This window comes from Onychomys torridus, chromosome 1 (assembly GCF_903995425.1).
Source record: "Onychomys torridus chromosome 1, mOncTor1.1, whole genome shotgun sequence".
Lineage (NCBI taxonomy): Eukaryota > Metazoa > Chordata > Mammalia > Rodentia > Cricetidae > Onychomys > Onychomys torridus.
Window position 1 is genome coordinate 141,174,892 of NC_050443.1, and position 22,468 is coordinate 141,197,359.

Genomic DNA, 22,468 nt, shown 5'->3' on the forward strand with positions numbered 1-22,468 from the left:
CTCAAGGTGCCATGATACAGATGTTGTCCACATCTGTCCCATCACTCTATGGGATGACATGCGGGGAATCCCATAATTTTAACTAGAGGGGTGGGGAACACATGAAGAGACAGTGGGAGTTGAAAAAAAATAAGAAATGAAAAGAGAATAAAAAACAGGGCTTGGGGTATCCCTAATATCAGATATCAGATAGATAAAAGGAATTACCCAAGAGATGGGAGTGGGGAGCAGCTAGTGAGGAGAGAGCACTCCAGGGTGGTGGACTGTCTGAAGTCCAGCAAAGAATGCATTCCATCAGCGGATGGCCACTAGGCTCACGTGGCTCTTAGCCAAGTAAGAAGTCCTGAGAACCAAACCAGCTACTGGGTCAGTGAGTTGAATCTCTTTTCCTGGTCCCATTATTGTATTCTTCCTTTACTTAATACCTGGCCACACCTGTCCCCATCAAAGATACTCCCCTTTCTCTTATCCCCTTCAGAGCATGAGTTTGGTTTTTCACAAAAGCCATCTAGAAAGCTTATCTTCAAGTAATTTTGCTTTTAGCAGCTCTAGTAAACACCACAAACCTGGGAAGAAATATTCCCAACTGGCTCTTTGTGAAATAAGGAGAGGGAAAAACAAATGGAAAACAAAATCTAATTCAGAACTCCATAAATTCTCCTAAATAATAAAATACATTAGTAAGTATATCCTTTACTTATAAACAAACTACCAAGAAGTAAATGCAAGTATACATGAGAAATTTGACTAGCACAGTGAAACTCCTATTATAATGGGGGAGTGGATTTTATACAGTCCCAAGTAGCCAGGTATAGGGGCTGAATTGCTAGGGAGTTCATCTGCCAATGAAAGCAGTATGCCACTGTGAGTCCATCAACACTGGGCTCGCACATCCATGTTTCCAACTTGGTTATTCCCTGTTGCACACTCAGGAGAAATGAACTAACAGACTTTTTCCTTCTATGAATTTCTTTAGCACATTATCTAGACCCAAGGGTGGGCAAACTGTAGCCTGGGAGCCAAATCTAGCATACCATCTATTTTTATAAATAAAGATTTACTACAACATACATGCTGTGCTAAATAAAGTATCTCTGGATGGTTCTAGGTCACAATCACAAAGTGGAGTCCTTTAAGCGAGTCCATCCTGCCTGCAAGGCACAAAATACTGGTTTTTCTGGCCCTTTAAAGAAGAAGTTCGCTGGTGGCTCATGCTTTAAAGTAGACTTCTAGGAACAGTGTGCGTGGTTTCTGCCTCGCCCCATGAACTTTTCCTTTATTTGCTTGAGTGGCGCACATTTGAAATGTCGGTTGTTTTGTTTTGTTACCTCCTCTACAGCTTAGGCTAAGACATTGGTGCTCAAAGTGTGGTCCCCGGAACAACAGCTGCAGCATCCCTGGAAATTGCCCTGAAACACAAATTCTCACTGACTGGAAACTCCCAGGGAGGGCAGGCTGTGCTTTCAAACAGTGGCCCCCCAGAGGTGATTCTGATGGGTTTAGAATAATAGCTTTCATTCCAGCACAGACACTGGCATGAGATTTCCACATACCCTTTCTTCTGATCATTTTCAACTGGGCAAATGACTGTGTACATGAGGATTTCAATTTTTAAGGCAGTCCTTAAAGGACCACATTGTTAGTTAATAATAATCTGAAAATAGCCCACTTTTAAATAATGAGGTCAGGAGTTGTTATTGCAGCCACAAGGATTTTTGGTGCCAGCAGCTACAAAAGACTGTTTCATACAGACACACAGAATAAGATAATAGGATTAAATACCCCCATGATTGAGGGCTCAGAGAACCTACTGCATACCTCTGGACCATAACTTTCTCCCATGTTCTCATCATCCTACTGGATGAATTTAAACGAGGGTATGATGCAGCATTCCTCTGCAGAAGAGATGTAGCAGGGACTTATCTCCAGCACCATCAAGGATATGGTAGATCATGAGAAAAACTTGAACTGATATCTTCCCCAGAAGGGATTGGCACAGGTGCCTCTGTATTGTTGCTGTGTTCCTTTGCTTAATGATCAAATCCTTCTCTGGAGAGTCATCTCTCCTTATGCTGATAAGGGAATAGCTCTGACAATGAACAGCTGTGTTTAGAAGGAGCAGAAAACTGAACCCATGAAATGGGGCCCTCAACCTCGAACAAACCCAGGGCCTCTTTTAAACACCCCAAAATTGCTATCTACTTTTAAGAACTACCTTGACCTTGAGATCATAAGTGTGGTAGAGCAACTGTACATGACAGTTTGTTCAGAACTAAGCTGTTTGGGTTTATAGCTGGAATATTGAAGTAATAATCAATAAGGACACATACACATACTTGTAAATGTGCTCTGACTGAATGGCAAATCAAATTATTTCTTTATTGTAAGACAGCACTTCACTACAATCCCAAAGTTCACAAGTAGCCTGGTCTTGACTCATTTGTAATTACCTTCATTAAAAAGTATATTACGATCATTTGTTTGTAAAAAGCTATGATGATATCAAGAAAAACAAATCTCATACAAGGAAAATTGTATTTCTTTTTCACTTAAAAGTAGATTTACATTCCTTTTTTTTTTTTTTTTTTTTTGAGCTGAGGATCGAACCCAGGGCCTGCACTTGCTAGGCAAGTGCTCTACCACTGAGCTAAATTCCCAACCCAGATTTACATTCCTAAAGTGGAATCAGAGGCTCAGCTTGTTTCAGTGATGCTGCAAAGTGGATTCTGGAACTGAAATGGTAGTATTGTAGCTCACAGTGCTAGAGCTGGAAATCCAACACAATACACCCAAATCTTGACAAGAACCATAATGAGATAAGGGTACCACAGCCAGGCAGATGGGAAGTAAAGTGTCGTTTTCATTGATGACAATACTGTTGAAGATAATGAGGCAGTGTGGGGGATCAGTTCCCACATACCCCACCAGTCAAGAAACAGGATCTGTAGCACTCACCTTACCTAGATAGCTGACTGACATTCATCCCCTGATGAAAAAGGAGAAAGAGCTGAAAACTCAAAGGACTTTCAGAAACTAGCCCTCCTTATCAAGAAGCAGACCATAGAGCCAGGCAGGATGGTACACCCGTGTAATTCTGAAACCCAAGAGCAAGAGAATCATGAATTTGAGTCCATTCTCAGCTACCCATAAAAACTTATCCTAAGCAAGCAAACAAACAGGGCGATCAGAGTTGGGTATGCTACAGTAATGGTGATGAAATCCCTGAACATGAAACCAGAAAAACAAATTTCCTGTAATATAGTCTCATAGTTTTCCTTGAAGAGTCATCGGATATTGAGCAGACTGGATATACATATAGGTGAACAGATAATCAGATAAAAACAATTACCCAATTTTGTGCTTTGGGTCCAAAATTGGACCCACAATTGCGGATCCAAAGTGATCTAAATACTAATTGATCCAAGATAGCCAATGCCTTTCCTTAGTCTTGTGTCTAATAACGGCAATCCACTACTTTAGTCGTCTTGATACCTTCGTGGTGAAGGTCATCTCTAGTCTACTGCTAAAACGTATCAATCAGCTCAGTGGGAAGACATTTTGGTTTCAGTTTCAGTCACATAGCCTCTATTCATCTCAACCAAAGGAAATAATAGCTTTGTGGGCATCTTTCTAGCAAGGGGAAGAATGTAAACCTTTGCTTATATCTCTCTCCCCAGTGGCTGAGATGCTTTGTCCCTATAGCTGGAGCCAATCCTGAGAAAGAGCACAGCCTCCACTTAAAAGTACAGATAGTATTTCCATCTCTACACATTGGAGCTTTTCCAATATAATCCAGATGGACAACTACAGTAGGAGAGCCGTCCAGTGGTCTCTGACCACTGCTGAAGTCCCATAGTAAAGGTCTGGGATGGCATGCCGTTAGAGCCACCTAAATGGCTGCCATCTGGACTTTCAGCAGGATGCCTCAGTAGTGTTGAGGTGTGATAGTTGCAACTCTTGGTATGCTCCTGTCTCTTCAACGGTACTGTTCCAAGGTGTTGTGCATTTCATCTTTGTTTTGTTACAAGCATTTGTTTGAACTACCTTCTAAGCAGGAAATATTTGAAGCCAGTGTGTTAAGATGAGCGTCAGCAATCACTGTCAAGGAGCTTCTAATGTAGAGTGGGGGGAAATCAACTTCCATTAAACCAAAGCAGAGTAACTGCCCAAAGACATTTTTTAAATGAACAGTGGGACCACAAAGGCACAGAAAATTAATGCTGCCTGAGGGGTTTGGGTAGGGCTTAAGAACTGATAACATTTGAACCAGACTTTGACAATTAAATTGGAGTGGGGAGCAGGGCAGAGGGGGAAAATAGACAGTAAATAGTGCCCTTCTTTATCCAAGTTCCAAACAATATTAAGAAATAAAAATATTTAGAGTACAGTATCCAAAATACCATGTCCATTGCTTAAAAGAAAAAAAATGGAAGAACATGGCTTTAGGGCCATTGGCCAAATAGGCTGGATGAATCCCAGATCTGAACAGAATCCTACATCATGATACATCCCCTCATCTCATACCCACCTCCTGGGCAGAGCCTCTGGAGGACCTGAGAGATCCCCAACCCACCCTACCTCAGCCCTGCTTCATGAGGGCAAAAAAGAGGAAAACGTATTGGGCTTGGCTGACCAAACTCAAATACTCTTTTTTCAGTTTACCAGGGGGAAAGAAAAGTCCATGGAACTATTTTGTTAACATATCTCCTCCTGGAGACAGTCATGGGGAGAGATAGTCTTCTCTGAAGTCTAGAGTGGCTAAAAGGGAAGCTTAAAAATAATCCTACATGGAGGATCCTGAGGATGCTGTATGAAAACAGAGAGTGAAAAGCTCTGAGAAAGACGAAGATGAAGCTGTGAGCTGAGTCTGAGAGAAGAGGGGCCTCATATATCACACAAAAGGATTTCAGCTTTTTCCTATAAGCAGTGAAAGCCCACTAGATTTTCAATGAAAGATCATAGTTATGAATAATGGCTAGTTGTTACATAAAGACTCATACAAAGGCCTGGAAGTTACTAAAAGGGCCTTCAATAATGCAAGGAAAACCAGTGAACACAGATATGGTGCATTTGCATTCCTGATTTGGGACAATGGAAATGATATCTCAGTTAACTGAGGACAAATTACTCATGTTATAAAATATTTAAAATTTTCTGGGGGAGGAAGTATTGTCATTACAATCATCAGGACAGAACTGGGGTAGAACGGGGGAAAACCTTCTGCCTTCCTGCTCTTCTATGTCCCACATTTTAGTGGTCAACTACTACATGAAGACCACTGTGTGATATGTTTGAATTACCAAGCTAAATCTGCCAGGTTGGAAAAAGAGATGCTGGGATACATAACCAAGGAGACAAAAATCTCAAGAGACACAAAAAAGGGCCATGGGAGCCTTCCTCTTTAGATTAGTGTGGCTGATTGACAAATTTATAGGGCATAGTCTTGAAGGAGACTTCTTTTTTAAGTTCTAAAAAAAATACAACAAAATGTTTAATTCTGCATAGTGGTGAAGGGGAAGAGATTTAAGAAGACTTATCTTTGAACCTGGAAACAGAAGGATAAATTTCTCATAGAAAGGAGTGGGATGAAGGAAAGCATTCTTTAAAGGAAGAATTCTTGGAAGTAATTGCATTCTCCCTTAACAGATAGAAAGGAAGAGAGAGAGAGAGAGAAGGGAGGGAGGGAAGGAAGGAAGGAAGGAAGGAAGGAAGGAAGGAAGGAAGGAGAGAGAGAGAGAGAGAGAGAGAGAGAGAGAGAGAGAGATTGAGAGAGAGAGAGAGAATGAGAATATCTAAGGATGGCCAATTAATACACTTTGGCAGTAACACCTCCTCCCTTTCCATCAGCTCTTCCCTGCATCACAGGCCAGGTCCTTCCATGGGTTCACTACCCATATTGCCATAACAGCTCTGTTCTTTATTCATCTTGCCACAAAGCACAGGCGCTTGCATAGCCTGTGTATTTGGATCCCAGCACATTAGTAAAAGTGTTGGCAAAATATTTTAAAGTAAAATGAGTTCTAACTTCTCCAGTTACCCCACACTTGAGAACGCAAGGTCAGCCTTTTGATGTGTGTTTTGAACAGTGCAGAGACAAAGATTATAGCTTTGTTTGGATGAGTTTTCTTGTGGACTTAGATCAATTACATTAAAACATGCAGTCTTCAAACAATGACCCCAAAGAAAATAATGCTGGCTTTTCCCTTTTTGAAAGTAATATCCACTTTATAGCCCATGGGACCAGATGTCCCTTTCTATTGAACTTATTCACAGCAATGCCACTTGCAAGGCCTAGGAGTATACTGACATTAATAGAAGAATATTTCAATCAGAGCTATCTGACCATAAAGAAATAACTTTTCCCATTAAGTCAAAAGCTTAGTGAGTTTGAAAGCATATAAAATATTTGGATTTGGTTTACTGGTTTTATTATTTAGTATTTACATCTCTTTTTTTCAACACACTCAAAAGACTTAATAAACTGAGTGAGGCACTAAGAAAAATAATTTGAGAACTAGGAAAAATTAATTTAATTTAAAAGATCATCTACCTCAAAGAAGGAGGTTTTGGGGTTTGGATATGACATAAATGCATATGGCTTTAATACATTGTTCACCTGCACAAGAAACTGGGCACACTTCAGAGTGGCATGTTTCCCAGTATTCCACTGTCAGAAGTCAGAATATGTGCTTGGCTTAAACAAATAAATTGCATTCATTTTCTTCTATCTTGATGAATCATTTATATACTTAAAAAAGAAACCTTCTATAAGCTTAACAAATATAAATAAGCATCTTTATATTTGTGTTTGTTTAACCAGAAAGCCCTTAGTGTGTGCCAAGCGCTGCTCTAAGTACTTCATAAATAATAGCTCCTTTTAACAGTCTGATGATCTCATAATCAGAGACCTACTCTGTGTGCTACATACTGTACAAAATAGCAAAATATAGTTTTAGTACATCTATTCCATCAACTTGCCTTTTTTACCTGCTAAGACAATTAGGTCAAGCTATATGAAGTCTAGCCATGCTGATAAGGGGTCTAGTAGTGGCAGTCAAGGCAAGAATAAACTAGAAACGGGCACATTGGCTGAGAGCCAGTGGAAAAAAAATAGGAATGTATGGGAAACCCAAGATGGATAGAGGGTAAGATCTGTCCATCATGGTATTGAGAACAAGGAGGTAACAGATTCTGCCCAGTTATAGAAAGCCCCACCCCACCCCCGAGCCTAAGTAAAAGAGTCCTCCCTGAGAGTGTTAATTGAGACTCCCAGGGTATGAAATAAAAATGGAACACATGTGAAGCAACATCCTCCTAGGAAAGCCACTGAAGTCAAAGCAAGACCCGTTTCCTGGAGAGACTTTGCTACATAGGGGGCAGCATATTATGATGGGGTATAGATATAGGTCCTGCTCTCTTTACTACCCAGGGAGCAGCATATTGTGATGGGATATAGATATAGGTCCCTTTCCCTAAGGAACCATTAAGGCTTTCAGAAGAGGAAAGGGGGATCCTATTCATAGGCTTAATGTCACAAGCAGTGCTCTAAACTACTACAGAGATGGGGTTGAATTCCCCTCTCCCTTCTGTTCTTAGGGTGCACATGGGCAACTCCTCTTTTTCAGTGAGAGAGGTCCATCAGCAAACCATGACTATTACATGGGCTTCCCACCTAATCATCACTTATGCCCCAACATGAAGCTCCCCCCCCACTTGATACAGCAGAGACAAGAGCTGAACACCCATCACTGACCTCTATCTTTCTTACAATTCTACCTCAAACAAAAATCCTGCAATTCTACCCCCAAATTCCTCTTACAAAAATATTTTTCAAGTACAAGTATATTCTCCCTCTGAGGTTTCTGTGCCTAGAAATGTTCTTGCCCCCAAGACTCTTCAGAGTAAAGAAGTTCGAAGATTGCCATAGAGTATTTTATAGCAATAGGCACAATAAAGAGAAGGAAATATATCTATAGGAAGGGTTGGCAAACTATTCCCCATGCTCCCTGAATCTTATTTAATCATATACCCACCTTCCCCTCCTCTGTCTCACTTGGGCCATGTGATCTCCCCTCCTTGATGCCTCTGCATCCATCAGAGCCACTATTAATCAAGGCTTCACTCCCTGTAAGCATGCTTTCACAGCCCACCTACCAGTCATTTGCTTCAAGCACACTAATTCCAGGATGGTAGATCTGGCCTAATGCAGGTCTAGTGTCCAACTGATCTTAAAGGAAGTCAGACAAGGCTTTCTCTGCAGTGCTATATAAAGAGTGGTTCCCCCAATAAGGTGATGAGCATTTGTGGTGGACCCTCCTCCCCAGAACTTAAGCTGGCTGACCAGATTTCCCATTCATCTATTCCCCAAGTCTCTCCACTATTCCTCTTTGGCCTCTGATTGCTAGGTGTAAACACAGAATAAGAGCATACCTAAATGAAAGGCACCCACTGGGGGCTAGGATAGGATTCCTATGCAAGAGTTGAAGCCTAAATAATGCCCAAAATGTGTCTGTGCAGCAGTAGGAGAACAAATAGAAGACTGAATTTGCCATATTAATAGATTTTATGGTCTCCATCTGAAAGATAAATGCTATGCTTTGCTAGTTTTCCATTTTTATCACTGCATGAGAAAGGCAGTCATATCAATCCAAGCTCTCTGTCTTGGTATTTTCAGAAGCCCTTGTCTCTGACCAAATCTGAGATGTCACATATCAAGATAAAATATATGAGATGTTTATTCTGGTGGATTGATCGTGACTTTAAACATGGAGAAATTGTCTATGGAGGAACTCCTCTTAAGTTACAATTGAACACAAGGATTATAGTCCAGCAATGATAGAAAAGGACATTGTTGACAAAGTTTATGCCATTTTTTATCCTTATGCCATCATAGTGGTTGGATATGTGAGTTCTGGATAGTCCCAACCTCAAAGACAGACCCTGGCCATCTCTCAAGGAGTTTCTTCCTACTAAAAACCCATGAATATTTACTAGTGACACATCTTGATACATGTGGTTTTATTTTGACTGATCACTAGTTTATGTGGTGTTTTATATTTCCACAAACACCTACACATCAATTTTAGTATAGAATTATTTGAAGAAAAACGGGTTGTGATAACAGAACATGGACAGGACTGATCTATATTGGGTTTTTCAGTCATCAGTTGAGATCACAATTCACTAAACATATTTGGCCAGATTACACCCTCCCAAGTGAGGCCTTACACATTGCAATTGTAGATATACTATCATGAATGGACTCTACATACAACTGCCAAAAACCAAGGCAACATCTAAAGCCTCTGCTTCCATAGAGGACCTAAGCAGCACTCCTGAAAAAAGATGCATTTCTTTTCTTATGATATTCCTCAATATATTCTGGGCTCACTCTTCTTTGAAGTACCTCAGAGACTCCTAATATTTCATTTTGGAGAAAGTTTTACTATAGTAGCATTTTTGTACATAACATTTCCATAATTGTACCTGAATATTTATCTATCTATGAGAGAGAAACGGACAAGAAATATCTTAAGCCTAGAGAGAATGAGAACAAATTTTTGTCAGTTAGACACAACCAATCAACAGCTGTGTGTGTGTGTGTGTGTGTGTGTGTGTGTGTGTGTGTGTGCGTGTGCATGCGCATGCACATCATACATGTGAAGGTCTGAGGACAACTTTTGGGATTGAGTTCTCTTTTTCCACCATATAGGTCCCCAAAATCAAATGTACCCACTTATCCATCTCACTGGCTCTGATGAAAATTTTGCTTAATTTTCTTACATCCATTTCACACTTTGCAGACCACAGAAGACGTGTTATACCTAGTTACAGGTACTGAGAATCTAAAATTAAAAAAGCTATGGTCCCGTATAGGTTGCATCACTACAGTAATTGTTAATGCCCCTCAAAAGTATGAGAGATTCTGTTTGGAGTGCCATAATTTGTGGAGTTACTTGCTTTTGCTGGACACTCATATAATCTAAATATAGAAGATGGTAGCCATGTTTTAATCAGCAGAATCTGCTGCTAAATTAAAGCCCATGGTATTTGAGTTAGTGGGTGGATGAGGCTTTTTAATTGTAACTATGCAAATTTAAATCTAATTAAATTGTGCAGCATAAAACATATTGATAAATTCTGACAATATGCAGTATTTCAAAGCATATAAATTCTCTCTCCAAGCAAGCTTTTAAAACACTAAGAATCACATACTCCCAGAGCTGATAAAGCCAAACATTAACTGTGTGCATGTTATTGCCACGGGCTTTGCTTGGTTCCCCACCTGCGACAGACTTGGTCTTGAACTGGGCACTGTCTTTAGGAAGTCGTCTCATACAAGGAGTGGGACCCTTCTTTCTGAATGACACAAACTATAATATCATAAGTTTGGCCTCTGGTCATTGAGACTTAGGTCAAGATCAGTCTTGTGTGTTCCACTTTCATGTAAATATAAAACATCTTTTAACAGAAAATTAAGGAGTTCATAGACTCATAAGTTCTTTAATCCTATCTGATAGTCTTGGCATAGAACCAGAGTATTAGTGTGAGCAAATTCTTCTCAGCAATCCAGCCATTTTTGTACAACACACCAAATGTTATAAGTACGTGAACTGATCATAGAAGATGGGTTCCTGTCAGATGGGTGGGGAAGGGGATAGAGGGGGAGAAAGAGAAACTGTTTTTAGAAGGAAGGGCTAGAAGGATGGCTACGCAGTTAAGATCACTTGGCTATTCTTCCTGAGGACCCAGGTTTGGTTCCTGGCACCAACATGACTGTTCACAAACATCTGTAGCTCCAGTTCTAGAGGATCCAGTCCTCTTTTCTGGCCTCTGCTGACACCAAGAATACACATGGTGCACAGACATCCAGGCAGGCAAGACTTACCCATACACACAAAGTAACAAAAATAACTTTTAATGACTTGGATTTTTAAGTCTTCTGTTCCTGCCACCCATTTCCTACACAACGCTTAACTCAATTCAATTTTTATTTACCCCAATTTAGATGCTTCCTGCATGGGGATAAGGAATCACTTCTGAATTGCATACCAGCCAGAAAAAAATGTGACCAAAGTCAAATATGTCATCTTGTGCAGAAAGAACTAGGGCCCTGATAGGATTAGAGAGCCTGGGTCAACTGGACCCTGCTGAACTCATGTCCATTTCCTGAGCTCATATTTTTGTTGGGTATGACAAAATGCTAAAGGTGAAGTAGGTGACAAGCACAACACATCTTCTTGCTTAAAGCAACTTAACATTATAATAGAAATCTAAGAACTGTAAGTCTTCAGATACAGAAGAAAATTTTAAATGATCACAATTAACTAAGGAATTAACCTACTTTATCCCCAAACCAAAAGAGGAATAATCTAAAGATCCTCAGTAATCTACATAAATGTTTCCTAAGTAATGTTTTATTCCCTAGTGTAAATCTGAGTAACTTTTGGGAGAGGGATTAGGAGTCAAATAGCCAACAATTTCAGCTGAGAAAGACGCAGCTTTGTAAGGACCTTTAAAGGAATGTAATTTCTGATGGGCATAAAGAAGAAAGTAGTGAGCTGAGCAAATCTAGACCAGCTGCAGATAAAAGTAATTTCCAAAACATTTCATTTGTGTCACTAATGAAAATGCATGATGCTTGACTTGTAAAAAGCTATTTCATCCTACAGATTCTAATTTGTTCATTTTTCTAGAGATTTTCCTAAATATGTTCAAAATGTGGTTTAGAAAATAAAGTGTGGGTGGAAAAATTAAAGAATGAGAGCAAGAGTGGATGGAAAGAGAGAAGGGGTATATCCTCAGGTATTTTACCAAGAACGGTTTGAACCCCAGAAGTTGCCTAGAAACATTTTTGTCTATGTTCAGACATACACTTCTTTCTGTAGAGCAAGAGTTTCTCCTGTTCACCACATTCAGGCAAGTATTCTATCAAGCTTGCTCCACCTCCAGACTAACACTTATAGCTTAGCTCATCACTTTTTATTTAATATACTTTCCTCCTCTCAAATTCACAACCAATGTGCACATGTGTCCAGAAAAAAAAAATCTTAATGTTGCGAGATCTTGTCAAGTTCTATTTGTGGTAAGCATACTATTTCTAAGCATAACAAGGGTCTCTGCCATAAGAAACTCCAAATGCTTTTAAGTATTAAGTATTTCTTTAACCACTAGGAAAACTTCATGTTTTGTCGCCAAAGGAAAGAGAATTTGGAAGTATAGGTATATACAATGTTTATTAAAAGGGAGATAATATTTTGCTATATCCAATAGCATTGAACTTAATTGAATTATTCAATTACCTATTTCATTCCAAATATAGAAAATCTTACTATTCTGAACATATTTTTTTATTTATAGAGAAGATAACATTGATATATTGACAAATAGGTTTTCAGGAAATACTTGAAATTTATTACACTCAAATGAGTCCATAAAAACTGATCCCGTGCAACTCACTATCCTTTTGGAAAAGTGATTACCAGGGCATTTTGAGGGTTTTTTGATTGGATGGTTGGTTTTTGTTTAGTGGGTTTTTTTTGTTTGTTTGTTTATGTTTGTTTGTTTGTTTTGCCTGCTTTCCACCAGGCCTTAAAACACTGGAACATTCTAGAGGCCCAGTCTAGAACCTCTCCCTCCATGATGACATCACATGGATCTTAAAGGAAAGTTCACCTGGTCTATTAGTTTGAGTTGAAGTCACATTGACAGCTTTGCTCAAGAGTGAGAGTTTAGAAATTTCAAGAACTCATTTTCCTTTCCATACTTGGGGGTGACTCAGGGCCTTGTGGATTTTGGGCCAGTGCTATAGCACTAGGTTGCATCCCCCAACTAGGAGTCTAGGTCTATCCTCTGAAAAATAGGCTGTGTTTCTGAATGCACATTAATATACAAATCCCCCACAGTGTGAGTGTTTTTTATGACAGCAAATCCTCCCCTAAAAGAAGTATGCTGTGCGAAGGTCTCCGGTTCTTCTTTTCTCTCCCAAATACCTTTCAAGAACTTGCTTAATAGTCACAGCACACAGCACTGGGAAGGCTCTTTCTTCACAGACACCCAGACAGACTTCTTAAGAAATCTGGTGTCAGGGTTGAAAGGGGGCCCTGGAAAGGAGAGCCATGGGATGTTTCACTGTCCTCTCAGATTTTCCAGAATAATCCTAAAGTCCTCCTCATCTACTGAAAACTGGTGGGACCCAGGCTTCATCTCTCCCCAGTTCTCATTAGAGAACACACAGCCTCCTTCCTTGACCAACAAACATATTTATTCTACATGTTTTTGATGGAGATTTAAAACAAGACCTATTCAAGTGCAACTAGCATTGTGGACCCTTCCTTTAAGATTAAAAATCAAACTATGAAAAAATCTATCTGTTGTAACTTAGAGTTGATAAGACTGTGTGAGACTGGAGCACTCATGTTTTAGAAGGAAAACAAGTCATATAAGTCAAAGAAAATCTCCTACCAATTGAGCAAAAACCAAATCCCAAACTATTACTTGTCACTGGGAAGCAGTTTCCTGATACAAGATAAAATAACAGCCAAAGAACAAACAAAAAACTCAGATGACCAAAGTTTTGGTCTTATTTTTATTTTGCTTTATATAAATTCATATTTACAGAGGTGGCACAACATTTCAGTTATGTCTTTTGTAAGAACAATTTTGCACCCATCCTAAAACCAACTCATTTTTATGTTGTTCAGTTTAACCCAGTGCAATACCAAATTGAACAAAAGTAAGGTATTCAAAGACGCTAATGACACTTAAAATGTCACTTTAAAATAAATTAAACCTGGGGCTCATTGTTTCTCTCGTGGACATTGGTTTTCAATGCTTCTCTCCCTTTAACATGTTAAATTGAATCACACATAAAATGCTGGCATTACAAAAGTTTTTACATGAAAATTACAGTGTTTTGTGGCTTGAAATAAATAACTTAAATGTGTTGGAAAATACCTCTGAATCCCCTTAATTCAACTGAATGCAACAAATGTGTAGTGAGTATCATCATGCATGTGGCACTTTACCCAATACTGCAGGATGCAACTATGCAGAGAACCATGTGTCCAAAGTGGTAGCTTTTTATGATGCTGGTGTTGCTGGGAACTGCTGTTCAGCTGATCAGCTATGATCAGAACACATAGACCCATACTGCAGCCAGCAGAGGATCCAGCAAGCCCCTACTGACTTATTTTTAAAGAAAAGAGCTATGCAGATACTTCTGTGGTAACCTGGAAGTTGGAGATTTTTAACTTCCATTTTTTATTTTTTACACAGAAAACTGAACTACTCTAGATAGATAAGACACTACTTAAAATCAGAATATGCCTTCCAACGTTTTGACTAAAGGCCCAGTCTTTCTTTGGTGGCCACTTCCCCTCTTCATGTATCCTAGGTGGTCAGGTGTGAAGTGGGGTAATATCCATCTTGTGAGTTGTGGGGATGGAGCAGGGTCATGAGGACTTTCTGGGGTGGAAGTTCTACTAATGAGTTTTCTACAAATGTCACTCAGTATTTTATCCTCTCGTATCTCATTACCTCCCCCATGCTCAGTAATTTTAGTTTGTGCTTTATTTTTTCTCTTTTTGTTTATTTGGTTTGCTGGCTTTGTGTTCTTTTCTCCTTTTTTCCTTTTCTTTTCCTTTTTTAATGCAGGAATCGGCCAAGGGGTTCCTGTGGTGGCACTCATAGTGGAGGGAGGACCCAACGTGATCTCGATTGTTTTGGAGTACCTCCGAGACACCCCTCCTGTACCAGTCGTGGTCTGCGATGGGAGTGGACGGGCATCTGACATCCTGGCATTTGGGCATAAATACTCAGAAGAAGGCGGGTAGGTAAATTACCAGGTCCCATGGTAGACTCCTGAGTACAAAGCTTATGTTTAAAGTTTGGAAAAGAGGGCATCAGAGAATGTTCTCTGCAGTTCAGCCAAGACCTCACATCCTAACCAGCTATGAACAATGATCTAAATATGGACTGTGGGATGGCAGAGAGGAAGGACAGAGGACAACATCTAAAATGCCCCCGGAGTGGGAAATCCATGAATTGAGACCACATGAAGATGAGGGAGGAAGGGAAGTTAAAGGATGTATTCTTGTATCTTCATTTCTCCCTCCCTCTTTGCATCCCCCAAGGAAGGAGAAGCAGGCACTGGGTAATGATAAGTGAAGCAAACAGATTCTGGGTAACCGTGCAGGGTAGCCTCTCAAATAAGCTGGGTACTTTGGGGCATGAGTCTAAACCCATCAGGGCCAAGCAGAAGACTATGTTTTGGAAGATTATGTGATCAGGTACTTCTCTATTGACCTGGAAGGTAAAACCTCTATAATTGGTAACAGCTCTGGTCTTTTGTGAATTGCTCCCAGAACTCCTTACCCCTATATGTTTTGCTGGGACTACCATTTTTTTTTGGGGGGGGGGAGATTTAAGACAGGGCTTCTCTATGTAGTTTGGTGCCTTTCCTGGATCTCACTCTTTAGACCAGACTGGCCTCAAACTCACAAAGATCTTCCTGCCTCTGCCTCCCGAGTGCTGGGATTAAAGGCGTGTGCCATCACTGCCTGGCAAGGACTACCATCTTTTAAATGCTACACTCTAAAGTCCAAAGCTTTGACCTTCCTGGAAGGAGGTCTCTCTACCAGTGGCATAGTAAGGTCTGAGCATTCTTGCAGATCATGAGAGTAATTTGAAACCAGGTAAGAATGCATTTAAGGAACACAACCATGGGGAGTCACTTAACTTCTGCCTTTGGATGATGTTGTTCTGTTTTTTTTTTTTTTTTCCTTTGTTTGTTTTGAGAATTTCGTATGAAGAGCTACAGACAATCAATGGCTGCTGAGAGAGAGGATAGAGCCCTCTGATAAGTTACCAAATCCTTAGTGGTCAATCCTACAAGCACACACGCATATGCATGTGTACACACACACACACACACACACACACACACACACACACACACACACACAAGTCATTTAAGTTAAAAAAAAAAAAACAAAACAACTTCTTACCCAATTTTTCTAGCAAGTGGTTAAGAGAAAGAAGTTCCATAGGGCCTTTTATAAATCTAGAGTAGGTGTCCAGTGGGTGCCATGAACTGTGCAAAACCTTGAGATATAAAAAAAACCTGGAGTCGCCACCCTCAAATGCTCTAGTAAGGATGGTGAGCAGACAAGCATTCATCCACAGTAATGAAATGACAGATGAACTAACCCAGTGGAGGACACTCCCTCTTCCACCTGTTAGCCAGTACCATCTCCCCTTGCCCTATCTTAATCCTTGTTTTGGCAGCCACAAAAACAATATGTTTACCTAGTTTATACCCGAACCAACGTCTGTGAAGTGGAGAGCAATGGAAGGCTGAAGGCTTCTAATCCAGCACTGAACACCATGACAGTGATCTGATACCTAGAGATTTGATAGTTCTAAAAACATCCTCATTGAAGCTAAAACTTACTCACTGCAAATTTAATTAAATTGCCCTCATTGTATTCTTTGGGAGTAAGTACTGACCCATCTTGTAACTGAGCACCTGAAAAGAGGACATTTGACCAGTGGTCTTTATATTGACTATTAACGTAGTGTTCTATAATCTTAACTGTTTTTTAATTAAAAATCTTGTCATGGTCCTCATTTCTTTAAATATAGCAATGTGCTCCTTTTGTCTGAAAATGGAGTTAGAGAGCTTTTAGTTTCTGATTGTTGACCCACTGTGTTTGCCCACTCTTTTGTCATATACCCACAAAGCAGATACAGATTTGCATTTGGAATGCAGTTTTCCTTTTCCTTCCTACAAAATCAAAGCAATAGGAAGGTGTCCTCCAGTGTTCCTGGCTACCTGGGACTACCCCAGTGACAGCCAGAGTCTTGTTTTAGGCTGTGTTTTAAACATCTAGAAATCTCTCATAAAACTATCTCCAATTATTTCTGTTTAAATATGTGAGGAAAGTTATGTGTTTTAGAGTTAGAAGGGGCGGTGGGTAATCTAATCTACTGGACAAGAAGTAAGTGCCTTGTCCAAGTCCGCATAGCCCATGAGCTCAGACTAGCCATCCATCTGGGTAAGTAGCAAAATTTACTGAAGTGTGTTTTATGACACATGTTTCTATTCTGCTCATGAAAGGCTTCAATGACTCCCTTAAACTTTAAGAGCACAAAAGTTACTCAGCTTTTTTTCAATGATTATGTTTAATTTTTTTTAGTTGTCATATGTATTCCTAACATACAAAATTAGTGCATTCCTGGTTATGATCTTGTGTCCAAGTTATGAGTCCTTTCTCATCCCCAAATTAAGACTCAAAAGGACCCTGCACTTCCAACTTCACTTGGTATTCTTAGTTCTAACTACTTTATAGTTTAAGTATGTAAAATTCCCAATCTACATAGCATCTACATAAACATATAAACCATAGGCAGTTATCAAAGAATTTGAAATCAATCACTTGAAGTCACTGACATGTAGTCACACACAGAGAGATGCTATGCATAATGCTATGATGAAAACCTACACTCTCGGGAAAGCAATGGTAAATTTATGATGAAATGAAGTCAATGTTTCTGTGTGCCACTTGAATCACTGCTAGGATTAGCCTCACCTATTTAGCTTGGTAAGAAATTGCTCAACCACACATTTGCATGCAATTTACAGTCATTTACAATGAACATTATTTTGTGGCAGTGAACTTTCTTTATATGTACAAAAAAAAAGGAAAGGAAAGAAGGAAGGAAGTAATGAAGGAGGAAAGAAGGGAGGGAGGAAGGAAAGAAGGGAGGGAGGGAGGGAGGGAGGGAGGGAGGGAGGAAGGAAGGAAGGAAGGAAGGAAGGAAGGAAGGAAGGAAGGAAGGAAGACAAGAAAAACAGTGGTACAGCTAGCCTTCATTCACCAGAAAGGATTTCTTCTTTGATTTTTGAGAATCCAATTGAATCAAACATTCTACTACATGCATATGTACATAAATATTCATATAAACAAACATATGTAAGTAAATGTGTTACTGTCCAAATAAAATTAGACACAGGGAGCATACACATCCTAATTACAAAGCTTTTATTTCAGACTAGATATTTTTACTGATTTGTTTTATTTGAGGATTTATTTAAATATTTAAATTTCATTTAGGGGTTGTTAAATAATATAGGCATAAGGACTATGAGAGTGTGCATTCAGTATATAGCTTTACATTTTAAAATCTTAGAGGGGTGACTTTTTCTCCCCTTATATTGTGACCTTTCTAGCTTGTCATTGAGTTGCTTTCCAAGAATATGAATTGGAAAGAGAATATGAATTGGAAAAGAATAACTTTGGAAGTGAATTATAATTGGCAAAACTGATTATCTCCCATGAATGAGATTGCTTGAGATAGAAAGAGACAGACTGTGTCTATCACAGCGCAAATGGCTTTGGATACACTAGGAGACAATCACAATTAAATGCTTTTTGTGTGTGGTGCCAAGGATCAAATTAAATTCTGTATTTTCTCTTTTTCCTCCCTATCTGTTCTGTGACATATGGTACCTGGAAGAAATGGCCAAGGTCCTATTTCCTTCAGCGTCATAATGGGTTTTCTGTTTACCTGTTATAGATCAGAGTGGATCAGTAAGCACTTTCCTTAATTAATTCCATTACTCTAGAAATATTATCAAAGCTTTCTTCTTAATGGCAAATGGCTAAACCCCATAAACACAAATATTAATACTACCAGGAACTGTTAGATCTAATTACCTGGAATTTAAAATACAAAGACCTTGCTTTCCCATGTTTGACTAAGCAAATGAACAGCATTGCCTGGTGTCTGGAACACCTTTCAGGATGCAGCTTCCTGATGTTGAAATCAGATATGCCTTTGCCTTACAACTGTCAACCTCAAGTCTTGGGCTGCAGGGAAATGGGACCTTGCACTTCATTTGTTATGCAGTGAACAAGTACCTGACAATGGATAATGTCAGCATGAGAATGTCATCTGAGTGCATCTGTGCTCTGAGACAGCATTCCTCAACCATCACAATCTCATTACCAATGCTGATATTTACTTTAGGGGTTTTGTCCAAAATTTATCACCCAGATTTATCAAATTGTAGATACTCTGGAAAAGAGGCAGAACCAGAATCCAAAAAGAAAAGCATGTCTTAAGAGAGTTTTAATAATTTGTTTATTACTATTGGGAAATTATCAGTAAGGCATATACCAAATGTTCTAGTGGCATGTTAGTTACAGATTGACTGTGAAGAGCATGTGAGCAGGAGCAGTCTTTTCTTTTTTTTTCCGGTTTGGGGAGTGTTGAGACAGGGTTTCTCTGTGTAGCTTTGGCTGTCCTGGAACTCCCTCTGTAGACCAGGCTAGCCTCAAACTCAGAGATCTGCCTGCTTCCGCTTCCCAAATGCTTGGCTTAAAAGCATATGCCCTCACCGCCCAGCCTCAGCAGTCTTAATCTTGGGAGTAGAAGAAGGAAAAAAATGCGGTGTGGTGTGTGGTATGGGGTTCATGGCAGGAAGAGATGGGTGTGGTATGAGGTGATGGGTGTGAGGGGATGTGATTGGGTGTGAGGGGCTACATGTGGTGTGTGTGTAGGCTGTGTGGAGGTGTGGAGGGATAGTGACAGTGGGGATGTGATAAATGTGGAAATATGTGGTATGGGATGGAGGTTGTGTGTGGTATGGGAATGGTGTAGGAGATTGTGTGTGTGTGTGTGTGTGTGTGTGTGTGTGTGTGTGTGTGTGTATGTATGTGTGTGTGTATGTGAAAAATATTCTTAGACTTTTCTCCTTAAAGAGAACTAAATAAGAATTTTCATGGGTCCTTTTCTCTTTTCCTTGATTTTAGCCATTCCTTTTTTTTATTGAAAATAGTTTTTTTTAATCAGCTAGGATAAAGGCATGAGAACATTAACTAGCTATGAAAAGGGAAAACTAAATTGCATGGTTTCTGATTTATGACTGCAGATTTCTCACAGAGATGTGAAGAACATTTCTCTCCAAATACACATCATATGTCCAAAGATGAGAGAAAATCATCAGAAAATCTGGCGCATTAGGAACCCAGGAATAGTCAGTATTCCCAGGGGCACATCATTCTGTGCAATGACCACAAATGTTTGCTCCCGCTGCTCCAAAGATTCAGCTCACACTGAAGGATGTCAAAGCCCTATCATTCTTCTGTATTACTTTCTGCAAAAAGTAATTGATCTGGATGGCCTGCACCCCAGCATGATATAGACATAATTGGAATGTCAAGTAAGAAAGGAAGAAACCAAGTGTCCACTCTAGTTTTTGTTAATTTCATCTGCCTCATCTCTTTTCTAGAACTTTCTGAAAGAAATGACAACTGGTTCTTTTTCATATTTTGCTTGGAAGAATTCTTAGAAACATCAAAGACAAAGAATAGGAGTGGTTTTACTGTTACTTCTGTAGACATCATTTATGGAGCACCTACTATGTGCATAGAACTATCGGTAGATGACCAAGGAATATCCCTGGCTCTCAGAGACACTGTAATGAATATTCAAACACATTACTACAGGATCACATGGGCTCCGGTAAGGACACAAAGTACTTAAAAAGCACAGGATAAAACACTGAGTAGGGCATTCCCAACAAGAGTTCAATGGTATATCAGTTATTCATAAATGCCAATATAATCAATCTATTCCATTTTCCCCCTTTCCGTCAGATCTGTGTTAAAAGAGGATGGTAGAAGAAGAAAAAAAATAGTTGGCCCTCTCTGTGTAACAACCCTGAAAAAAGATTCAATCCAAACAAAATGAAAAGAACTGGCAGAGGAGACTATTTTTTTGTTATTGATGTTATTTTTGAAATTGACCTTGAGTTCTAAAGCTCTAAATTCTCCTGCTTCAGCCTCCTGAGAGCAGGGATTATAAGTGTGCACTACTATAAATGGTCAAGGAGAGAAATTTTTTGAGCTGGTGTGCTAGTATTGTGTGTGTATGCTCATGTATGTAATTAAATTTGATTTCTCTATATTTTTCAATGTATGAAATATAATAAAACTTAGTAAAATAATTAACATAATATTTATTCACATTTAATTATATATAAGTACCTATGTCTTTATATATACATCAAAGTGATTTAATTAAAGACTTAAACAGAAGACTGATAACCTGACTTTTCAAATTAATAAATCACTGTGTATTTTCTAGTAATTATTTTAGGTACCAAGGGTATATGGAAAGTATAATGTTCCTCCAGGGATATGTATACAATCTCATGTAAACAAATATAACAAATAGTTTTCTATGTAATAATAATCCTGAGTTTTGAGGTGGCAGAAGGTACCACAGAGAGAGCATCCCTTGCTTTTCTCAGAGGGATATAAAGATACAACCTCATCATATCGCCCACATTCTATGTGGCTAGAACAACTGTCCATTCAAGAAAACACAAAGTATAATAAAACTTTCATCTGACAGGTTGCTCTTCAATCTCCCCATACTGTGTCAATGTGGGGAGGATGAAGCATGGATTTAAAAAAAAAAATACCTCAAGCATAGAGGAAAAAAATACCATGAAGGAGAAAGGATTGATTGATCTAAGTTGGCCAGTCAGCTCCGTACATTAAATATGCTTTAAAATTGCCCAACTCTTGGCTCACTGGAAAAATGTGTCATTGAACATGAAGAACCAACTATATCAGAAAGTATCTGGAAAAACCATTGTTGAAGAGAACACTTTTTAGAGACATGTCTTGTCTTGTCCTCAGGTGCTAGAATACCCATCAATGTAGGGGATGATTTCAGAGGTATCGACTAACCATACACCTTTGCATACTGATTTAGATGGACTGGAGGCAAAGCTCAACAAACTGATTAAAACCAGAACCCCAGACAATCCCAATGATAACAATGCATGTGCCCCACTTAATCCCAAAGAGAAAAATCCAGGAACACCATCTTATTAAACTCATTTAGATTATATGAAGATTAAAGTCATCTGATACCTCTAGTGTTTTCCAGAGTAGCTTCCTCAGTCTCTGTACCTGGTGCACGTGCTCTTCCAGTCACTATACCATTGACACAGGCACACCACGCCTGTTGCCACACTTGGTCTTCAGAACACAGTTCAGTCCAAATGTGTATTGACCTTGAATCACCTCCTACACCAGCTGTGCTTGCTTCTAATCAGATTTGAAAATTCTCCCCTACAAGACAATTTCACTGCTAAAATATTCATTTGATAGGACTACTAGCCTTAGACCTTTTATTTACATAGATTTCTGAAGATCATCTGTGTCCTTCATTTCTACTCTTTTGCAAATTATTGGGGTTTTTATGTTTAAGTTGATGGCGTTTTCATATATGTATGTCATCATTTGTTGTAATTTGTCTCCTCTCTTGCTTTCTCACCCTAGACTCGCTGCCTCCACTCTGATTGATTTCTAACTAGTGAAAACACATGGCCAATTTTTTTTTTTTTTTTGGTTTTTTTGAGACAGGGTTTCTCTGGGTAGCTTTGCGC

General features: G+C 39.3%; 1 protein-coding gene across 43 annotated transcripts in view; it reads left to right on the forward strand.

The window, feature by feature from the left end:
* Trpm3 (transient receptor potential cation channel subfamily M member 3) overlaps positions 1-22,468 on the forward strand; it is an 819,880-nt gene that overhangs the window by 608,858 nt on the left and 188,554 nt on the right. For 42 of the 43 annotated variants that reach the window (XM_036207600.1, XM_036207631.1, XM_036207795.1 and 39 more), the window contains one exon: positions 14,656-14,830. In XM_036207600.1, the coding sequence (XP_036063493.1) occupies positions 14,656-14,830 (175 nt within the window). Of the gene's footprint in view, positions 1-14,655; positions 14,831-19,936; positions 20,734-22,468 lie in introns of those variants that run through there. The other variant, XM_036207853.1, reaches the window with a different exon arrangement.